Source organism: Vicia villosa, linkage group LG5 (assembly GCF_029867415.1).
Source record: "Vicia villosa cultivar HV-30 ecotype Madison, WI linkage group LG5, Vvil1.0, whole genome shotgun sequence".
Lineage (NCBI taxonomy): Eukaryota > Viridiplantae > Streptophyta > Magnoliopsida > Fabales > Fabaceae > Vicia > Vicia villosa.
The window spans coordinates 126,465,298-126,475,771 of record NC_081184.1 but is presented as its reverse complement, the minus strand read 5'-3'; the positions used below and the strand labels follow the sequence as shown (position 1 = coordinate 126,475,771).

General features: G+C 34.8%; 1 protein-coding gene across 1 annotated transcript; it reads left to right on the top strand.

Moving 5' to 3' along the window:
* The first annotated feature begins 1,785 nt into the window (after positions 1 to 1,785).
* Positions 1,786 to 3,683, top strand: LOC131605373 (F-box protein At4g22280-like). Its single transcript, XM_058877736.1, has 4 exons — positions 1,786 to 2,745; positions 2,894 to 3,052; positions 3,153 to 3,418; positions 3,539 to 3,683. The coding sequence occupies exons 1-4, from the start codon at positions 1,795 to 1,797 to the stop codon at positions 3,681 to 3,683; spliced, it is 1,521 nt and encodes a 506-aa protein (XP_058733719.1). The 5' UTR covers positions 1,786 to 1,794.
* The last annotated feature ends 6,791 nt before the right edge of the window (positions 3,684 to 10,474 follow it).

The window sequence follows — 10,474 nt, the reverse complement described above, 5'->3', positions numbered from 1 at the left end:
ACGATTTCTCAGCCTATTAAACAATACGGTAGCATTAAGATTCAATACTTAAGTGAATATTAAACCTAAATCTATGTCTAGCATTTAGAGTTTAATAGATGTTATCTTGGATCAAGATTAGAATTGGATTTATCAATATCAATTCAATCCATGAAATAAACGGTAAATCAAAGATAACAACAATAATGATTCAAACATAAATTGTATATAACGCCATGATCAAACTAAATACATACTGTTTCGGTAAACTATGACCAATCCCAACAAGAGAGGGATTTAGCTACTCATGGTAGCTTGATGAACAAGGGAAGAATTAAGTTGGAATGACATCAACGACGATTTCTCGACTCTCGATGTGTATCCAGCTCCCTCTCCCTAAAAACCTCTTAAAAACCTATTCTATTATAGAGTGTGTTACAAGATAAAAGTGGAATGAATCTTTCTGAACTGGTTTCTGCTCTATTTATAGCAGTTCTGGCCGTCATAGTTCGCTACAGCGAACTTTTTCTTCATGGTTAAGTCTTTGAGTTTGAACCGCCTTTAGCAGACCGCCAAAGTTCACTACAGCGAAATATGGTTCCCTACAGCGAATCTCCTGCGTTGTTTCTCGCTGCTTGCGAAACTGGATGATTTGCTTCTGACTTGGTTCGCTGCAGCAAATCGGGCTTTCGCTACACATTCGCTGCAGCGAAATATCTGTTTTCTGGAATTTGCCTTTGACTTCACTGGAGTTCGCTATAGCGAAATATAGTTCGCTACAGCGAATGTCCTGTTTGCTGGTTTTTTCTTTAAGGCGAAATCTTGCTTGCACAAATGCAAACCAAACCAAGTAATCTTGCACAATAATACTTTATTTAATAATTGGGGGTTTTATGTGAGAAATGTGTCAAATAAGTAAGATAAGTGCTATATGATAATATGATAATTTAACATGAATTAAACACTTATCATAGTACTTATCCCATAACAGTATGTAACATTAGGGAAAAATCCTAGTAGATGAGAACAATTGGTTTTTGGTCATTTTTCTGACTTCTTTATTTTGATTAATGAAAGAGAAAATAGGAGATGCACCGAAAATATAAACAGTTTTACACTGTCAAACAATGAATATCATGTATTTTGTCAAATCATCTTTATAGTTTAAAATTTTTTAAATGATATGATAGATTATTGATTTATGACAATGAAAAGTTATTTTACATTGTCAATGCATTCATTAAACTCTTTATGAAATTAATGTACATTTTAAAATTAGAGGTAACTCTCAATTCATTTTAATTAACGAAAAGTGTAATTTCTTTAAAAATTATAAATAAAATTCATAATACAAATATTATGTTCAAATATGCAACCAACCGCACAACATGTTCTTCAACATAAATATATTACTTTTTAATTTAAAATAAATATCATTCTCAAATTTTAATATAAAGGTATTTGATAATTAAAAAAAGTGAAAAAATAATTATTACTTTTTCAATTGTTTATTTAATTATTACAAAAAAATTAGGTATTAATGTGACCCGCTGCAGTATCGTGACACGGCCCTCTCTTTCACCTCTTCTGTTGCTTTCTTGATTGTCAAGGTAATTGCTTCCTCTTCCCCTCTCACTTTGCTTACACATTCCAACCAGAACCAGAATCTTGCACGGATGTTGAAATCAATGTTATTATTTTCAAAGATTATCGCTTTATTAGGAATCTTTATACTTGCATATCACTTATTCTTTATACTTGCAACTCTTACTACTTTACATTTTTATTATTATTCAGAGCAGGGACGCATATGTCATGGCTGCTACAATCTCATCAACTGATGCGCATAAGATCCAACGGCATAATGTCGGCAACACCTATATGATTACCGACTTACCCGAGGACATTCTTCTTCATATTCTTTCTTTACTTCCTACCAAAGATGCCGTAAGAACTTCCGTATTATCAAACAGGTGGAGGCACTTGTGGACTTACTTAACTGTCTTTCATTTTGATACTGGTCTATATGAGTCAAACCATCCAAATTCGAAAAACACTGCAAATTGTCTCTTAGATCTAGTTGGAAGACTACTGCGCAAATCTAATCACGTAGAAAGGCTCGGCGTTGAAATTCTTGAAACTGTTGTTGACAGAAACAAAGTTCATTCTTTAATATCTTCTGCTGCAAAGCATAGAGTCCAATATCTTGAACTTTCTCTAGGTGATCGAAATGATAAGTTTGTGTTACCCCGTAGTTTCTCAACTTTCCAGTCATTGAGTGAACTACATTTAGGGCTCATGTTCACTCTACATATTCCTAGTGGTATTCGTTTCCCTAACTTGAAGAAATTAGTTGTTTCCGATGTTACCTTTTCGAATGAGAACTCAGTTCAACAACTCTTCTCTGGGTGCCCTATCTTACAGGAGTTGGACTTATGTAATTGTTATTGGAAGAGCATAGAGCATATCAATGTTGCAATTTCCACATTAGGGAAGTTGACAATCGAATTTGACGATTTTAGTGTAAATTATGATCATGATATGACACTAACGATTGATGCTGAGAATCTTTTATCTTTAACCTGCGACTGTAATCCTGCAATAGAAATCATCCCTGTTAACCTCACCTCCATTGTCGATGCACTTATTGATATTGGATATGACAATGACGATACACCTACATATGATGTTGCTGACTGTTCATATGATCTATTGAGCGGACTTGGTAGTGTCAAGTTTCTCTATGTACACCATGATACTCTTGAGGTATATGTTTGACTATATGTTCATCGTTTTAATTTTTTTATGAATATTGTATGCGATAATACCTAATGAGATTGACGTGTTTCTTATAATTGTTGCATATTTTCTCTGTATCACACAATACTGAATGTTTTTTTTTTTTCATTACTAGTGTCTTTACTATACAGAGGATAATCTCCATCTCCTTCCTACATTTCACCATTTGACACATCTTGTTGTGGATTCTGAGAGTCCCGAGTATACTAATGAAGTATTAATGGACATTCTCCGAAAGACTCCTAAACTAGAATTTCTCGAGATACCTGGGGTGGTATGCTATATATTCTACACCAGTACTTGTATTTGTTGTGTCTCAAGGCTAACAATAATATTATTTCTGTCAATTGACTTGTTTAGTGGTTCTTATTTAGGTACTTAACTATCTGGATGGTGAAGATCAGATATTGAACTCACTGCCTTGCTGTTTCAACACTTCTCTCAGTAGTTTATGCTTTTTATATTTTTATGGAGATGAATATGAAATCAAATTCGTCAAGTTTATCTTAGAAAATGCCCCACATTTAGTCGAGATGAACATACACTGTTCAAGACATTTACTAGCTGATACAGAGAAGGTGACTGCTATCCGGGACCAATTGGAAGATGTAGGCCTTGAAAGTTGTGTCATCAAGTTTCTGTAAATCATCTTCCTTTTTCTTCTCTTCTCTTTCTTTTTTTCTTATCCAAGGGATTTGAGATCTTGATTCTGAATTTAGTTGAGCTGTTCATTGATTCATATTTGTTTTCAATGTTTCAGTAACCACGACTACGAAGACTCTGATGATGATGATGATGATGAACCTGACAAGGATGAAGCTAGATATCAACTTCAGACTTTCTCTTTAATGATTTGTTTGTTCACTGTTCCAGTGATAATGATTTTATTGCTACTTTTCTTCTAGAATTTCCACCTATGATATTTTACCATGTGATGCTTTTTTATTATCTCTCTTGCACATAGAAAAAGTTCTTTTGCTATTAGTGTTTATTTCAGTATCAGTATAACAATACTGATTCTCATGTCAATTCTTTTGCTGGCCAGCACAGCACATAAAGTTCTTGAGCCATACTTCCTGGTATTTGGACATTTCATTCACGAGAAATTAGTCTTTCAAGATTTGAAAATGTTTTTGGGGAGGAAACATACATAATTATATGTATGACTGTCATCTCATCCTTTCATTTTGTCTTAAAAGAGTTTCATTTCTCTTTTTTTTTTCCAATTGATTTGCCTTATGGATAACATATATACAACATCATCATTTTGTTATTTACCAAATGATCCAAGCTTTCTGTTGCAAAAATAATAGCCATTACATAGTTAAAGAATAGAACAAGCAATACACTAATTTAAACAAACATTACTTGTTGAACAGCCTCAAGTTGAGAAATAAACCTCTAACCGGATTTTAAAATTCTGTCATAAGGTAAAGTCAAGTAATACATATAGGCAAAAATTGTTCTATGGATTTATTTGAAGATTGAAATTAGAAACTTAATAGAGGAAATTCGGATATTGAAATTCAGACTTTTTTTTGGTAAAAATAAGATGTATCTAATAAAGCGATTTTGTTGCAGAATAAACAAATCCGAATTTTAAAATTCCAAATACACAATGGACATTTTGAGATTTTCATAGGACGTGTGATCACTACATGAAGTTTAGTGAGCCCCACCCGTCTTTAATTTGTCTAAGTTAGGCTCTATAATATGATTTGGCAAATAGATAAATCTAGTGTTCAATGTTGTATTTGTTTGATTTTACAATACTCATGTACTTTTACTTCATATTTTTCAAAACATGATGTAGTATTGACATTTTAGCTATATGAATGAAATATCTAAATCTTAACCCAAAAAAACAGTGGAGTTGGTTTTTTTTCCATTATGTTCTCATTTATTTGATATCTACAAATAAATAAATAAATTCCTAAACAATTGGCACGAAGCCATGTAACAACCCGTTTTTTTTTTTATAGTATTTATTTTATTATATTATTTTATACTTTTGGAGTGTTAAATTAATTATTTGATAGTTCTGAGATTTAATTATTAATTTAATTAATTAAACTTGAGTGCATCTGTGTTTAATAGAATTAATTAAGTTATTAGAGAGTTAGATTAATTGGGCCTATTTATTAGAGTGATAAGCAATTAGGGGGTGTTATTAACTTTAAAGCCCAATATACTAAATAAAGATAGTAAAAGAGGAAATAAGGGGTAGAAGCACCATTAGTTCATTTTACTGGTTTTGAAGAAATAGAAGTGGAGGAGAGGAGCAAGAGGAGAAAAGGTAGGGTTTTGGAGGAGAATCAAGAGGTAAGGGGGAGAATCCCTAATCATTGTGGGCTAGTATAATGGGGTGATTGGTAGAGTCATATAGTTATATTTGTTCATAGTGAGTCTCATAGGATATGTATTTAATCTCTATTAGCATATTGGAAATTAGTAGAGAAATTGGGATTTTAGACCAAAATTAATATTGAACACTCCTGTGTTCACTTAACCATGGAAACGAAACAAAAAAAAAAGAAAAGAAGCATAGGTCACCGGGATGACATCACACGTGGTGATGATGACCAATGGCGGTGTCTGTAGGCGATAATGTATATCGCATCTATGCTGGGAATACACCGTATTCCAATTTTCCTTGTTTCTTTTAGTCAAGATTTGGCATGTGGATGTTCCCTCTTGGCCAACTAAGGCGTGGGCCATACTAATATTTACTAAATGAATATACCACTTGTAATACTCTTTCCACTGTAGCCATTCGGTTCATGTCATTATTAAAAAGAAAAGAAAAGAAGGAAGCTACATATACTAGGTGTTAATAATGAAACGTGTGTAGTTATTTCCTTAATGCTACTGTAGCTATTGATTTGGACCGCAGAAAAATGTTCTGTATAATTATAATCAATGAAACAAGTCATGCTACTCATTGTAGACCATATGTTTCATTTTACTACATATATGCCTTGCTGTTTGTAGTGGTAAATAGGTGCTCTGTTCCATTTTATTTACTTGTTTAACCCCTTGTCAATGAAAATGTGAAATACTATTACAATTCATAAATGGGAATTATAATATATACTATGGAATGAAAACAAAAGTGGACTCCCCATGTACCACCAGCGAATGGAATATTATTTGCTTGTGTAATTTTCCCCCTGTAGCGCATTACATAGTGGGAACATGAGTCACTAACATATTTTACGGATAGAATACACTTTTTTTGAATAGCTTTTTAGGAGAAAAGAAAAAGATGAACAACATTGTTTTATGTCTATTTTCGGTTTTGTCAAGAAATAAGAAAAATGTGAACTCCCTTGCCATTAAAGAGTGATGCATATAAATATTAATTCATACATGGATATATTCTTTGATTATTTCTTTGGATTGAACTTCTATGAGTAGTTAAATGATACCCTTCTAATGACTCTTAGTTTAATATGAAAAGAGTAAATTATATATAATTGATAATTTATGAGTTAGTATGTAATAGTATTAATTGCTAATGTTAATTGGAATGGTGGATTGACAATTGTGTGTTGACTATTATATGTGAATAATGCTTATGTGATGAGAATGTTTTGTACAATATTGTGGATAATTCATAGAGTGAATTATTGTGATATGCTAAATATTAAGATGGTAGAGATGATCTTAATTGCATATGTTTGTTAACATTGTACATGCATTTATACCATGGTGTGCCTTGAAACAAAATTGGTTTGCTTTGAAACAAAAGCGAGGCTTAGATTCTATGGTGAATCGGAAGCGGTAGACTATATGTTTACATTTTGGTGGGCTTTGGTCTTGTCCGGATCGGAAGCGTGGCTTGGATTCTAGATATTGAATCAGAAAGCGGTGAAACCTTGGGTTCACAATTTGGTACCACATGCATAGCGTCACATATCTTGCATCGAGTCACATTAAATTATGCAATTATTGAGTATGTGAAATTGATGTAGTTGTGATATGTGTATGAGTTGATAATTGAAAACGAGTGAAGTTTGGACACATATTTGATAAAATGTGTGAATATATGATAACTATGATTGTGTAAGTAATTGAGAATATAATAGTAGACTTGTAATATTATACTATTGAAGCTTATTGTACACTCGATAACATGTAAAATATGGATTGATTACTATTATCTACATGGTTATACATAGTATGAATAATTACTTGAAGTATTGATTTAACCATTGTATTCTATTATACTTTCTTCACAATGGCTTGTATTCTCACCCTTCTGTTTTAATGTTGCCCTCGTTTGGCGACATGCAGGTTCTGGAGTTTAGTAGCCGCGTGTGACCTAGCCGGAGGTTCTTCCTTGGTTATTGGAGACTAGGTAGTGAGTCGATGCTCTGTTCATGTAACACTGGGTAGACTAGGTGTATTGAACTCATGTTATATTTGCGTATGTATTATGCTATGACTTGTGAACTTATTTATTGGTTACATGTCTTTTGAGAGGCTTACAAGCCAAACCTTTTGATTATGTTTTATGTTGAATTGAGACTATTAGTCGATGTATGATCATGGTATGGGACATGAATCATTATAAATCACATGAGTATCATATTTTCCGCTGTGAATGCATATCCAGGTTAAATTGTGATTTGATATTGAGTGTTATTAAATGACCAGGAGTATTGTGCTGTGTAGTTAAATGCTGTCAGTTTTTTTTAAGGTTTTTAGTTCTTCTAAAAGCCTCGATGTGACACCCTTTTGAATTATATGCATGTTATTCTCTGATTATATGTTAAATACTTTGGGGTATAAAAAGGGGTGTTACATTAGTGGTATCAGAGCATGGTCGACCAGTTGATCAATAGTCTTTAATGTTTTCTTATCTTGTTGTATTTGATTTGTGTATCTGACACGATCAATACTGTTTGTCTGGTTGTTTGGTTGTCTAGGACGATGGTTGCAGGCAGGAATGACGATGCTATTGCTGAGGTGTTGAGGATGTTGGCTGGCTCCAATCGGTAAGATTACTCAAGCGAATGCTGGTAACCGAAATGGAGATTATGATGAGTACCGTGCTTTAGGGAGATTCCAGAGGAACAATCCTCCTGTTTTTGAAGGTGAACATGAACCTGATAAAGCTCAAGCTTGGCTGAAGGCGATTGAGAAGATCTTCAGAGTTATGAACTGTACTGATGCTCAGAGAGTGCAGTTTGGTACTCATATGCTGGAAAAGGAAGCTGAAGATTGGTGGAACAACACTCTTCAGAGGTTTGAAGAAGATGGCATTGAGGTTACTTGGGATCTTTTCCGTGATGTCTTCTTGGAGAACTATTTTCCTGAAGATTGTCGTGGGAAGAAAGAGGTGGAGTTCCTTGAGTTGAAGCAAGGAAATGGTACCGTTGCTGTTTATGCTGCTAAGTTTCAGGAGCTTATCAAGTATTGTCCCCACTATAATACTGCTGATGCTGAGAGACCTAAATGTTTGAAGTTTGTGAATGGCTTGAGACATGATATCAAGAAGGCTATTGGTTACCAACAGATTACCCGTTTTACTGAATTGGTTAACAAGAGTCGGATTTATGATGAGGATAGTAGAGAGAGTGCCTCTATCTACAAGAGTTTGAAAGGAAAGAATCAGGATCGTGGGAAACCGTATGATGACAAGAGTGTTAGAACAAGATTTGTTCTTATCAATTATCTTAGTTTTGATGATAACAATAATATGAATTTTGCTTAAGATAATATGGTACTCTAATCCAATGCAATTTCCATTTCAGGAAATATATAAAGAGTACGCATAATTCAGCGCTCAGAAGATGTATCTCAAATGGTTCAGCATGCAACATCAGAACATGGTCTGGCAAGACATCAGAAGATGGTCGAAGCAGAATCAGAACATGGGTCTATGGAAGCATCAGAAGAACATGAGATCAGAAGCACTGAAGATCAGAAGATGGTATCACGCTCAGAAGCACTTCAAGATCAGAAGATGCTATGCACCAAGCTGTTTGACTCTGATGATATTCAAACGTCGTATTCACAAACATCAGATCAGAAGGAAGTACACGTGGCAGACTACGCTGACTGACAAAAGGAACGTTAAAGCTACTAAAGGCTACGTCAGTAGACACAGCGTGAACAAGGCTCGAGGTAGTTGACAAAAGCGTATAACATTAAATGCAAAGTTGTACGGAACACGCAAAGCATTAAATGCATTCAACGGTCATCTTCTCAACGCCTATAAATATGAAGTTCTGATGAGAAGCAAGGTTAACGATCCGCTCCAATACAATTCAAATTAACTTGCTGAAACGCTGTTCAAATCCAAAGCTCAGAATCTTCATCTTCATCAAAGCTCACTACATTGCTGTTGTAATATCTTAGTGAGATTAAGCTTAAACTGTAAGAGAAATATCACAGTTGTGATTATCGCTTTTAAGAAGCATTTGTAAACTCTTGAATAGATTACATTAAGTTGTAAGAAACTAGAGTGATCAGTTGATCAGTATACTCTAGGAAGTCTTAGCAGTTGGCTGAGCAGGAAGTCTTAGCAGTTGGCTGAGCAGGAAGTCTTGGCAGTTGGCTGAGCAGGAAGTCTTGGCAGTTGGCTGAGCAGAAAGTCTTAGGAGTGAACTAAGCCTAGAGTGATCGTGTTGATCAGTAGACTCTAGAAAAAGTCTTAGGAGTGAACTAAGCAGTTGTTCCTGGAGTGATCAGGTTGTGATCAGAAGACTCTGGAAGACTTAGTTGCGGCTAAGTGGAAAACCATTGTAATCCGTGCGATTAGTGGATTAAATCCTCAGTTGAGGTAAATCATCTCTGCGGGGGTGGACTGGAGTAGCTTCGTTAACAGCGAACCAGGATAAAAATAATTGTGCAATTTATTTTTATCGCCCAAGTTTTTAAAGTCACACTTATTCAATCCCCCCCTTTCTAAGTGTTTTTCTATCCTTCAATTGGCATCAGAGCGCCGGTTCTAAGGTGCAAGCACTTAACCGTGTTTAGAAAAGATTCAGGAAGAGAAAAACGCTTCATTTAAAAGATGGTTGATGAAAGTGAAAGGACTACACCTACACCTGCATCTACATCTGGCTCTGCTGAGCAATACAACGGTAACAATGGTTATACTAGACCGCCGGTATTTGATGGTGAAAACTTTGAATACTGGAAAGATAAACTGGAAAGTTACTTTCTGGGTCTAGATGGTGATCTATGGGATCTTCTGATGGATGGTTACAAACATCCTGTAAATGCCAGAGGCGTGAAGCTGTCAAGGCAAGAAATGAATGATGATCAAAAGAAGCTTTTCAGGAATCATCATAAATGTAGAACTGTTTTGCTGAATGCTATCTCTCATGCTGAGTATGAGAAGATATCTAACAGGGAAACGGCCTATGACATATATGAGTCCTTGAAAATGACTCATGAAGGAAATGCTCAAGTCAAGGAGACTAAAGCTCTAGCCTTAATCCAGAAGTATGAAGCCTTCAAGATGGAGGATGATGAAGACATTGAAAAGATGTTTTCAAGATTTCAAACTCTGACTGCTGGATTGAGAATTCTTGACAAGGGATACACCAAGGCTGATCACGTAAAGAAGATCATCAGAAGCTTACCCAGAAGATGGGGTCCTATGGTGACTGCATTCAAGATTGCGAAGAATCTGAATGAAGTTTCTCTGGAAGAGCTTATTAGTGCCTTGAGAAGTCATGAG

Bases quoted from the DNA above. Each gene is read 5' to 3' on its own strand.
- LOC131605373 (XM_058877736.1), top strand. From the start codon at position 1,795: ATGGCTGCTACAATCTCATCAACTGATGCGCATAAGATCCAACGGCAT. The intron at 2,746-2,893 runs GTATATGTTTGA...TTTCATTACTAG, and splicing joins TACACCATGATACTCTTGAG to TGTCTTTACTATACAGAGGA. The intron at 3,053-3,152 runs GTATGCTATATA...GTTCTTATTTAG, and splicing joins TTCTCGAGATACCTGGGGTG to GTACTTAACTATCTGGATGG.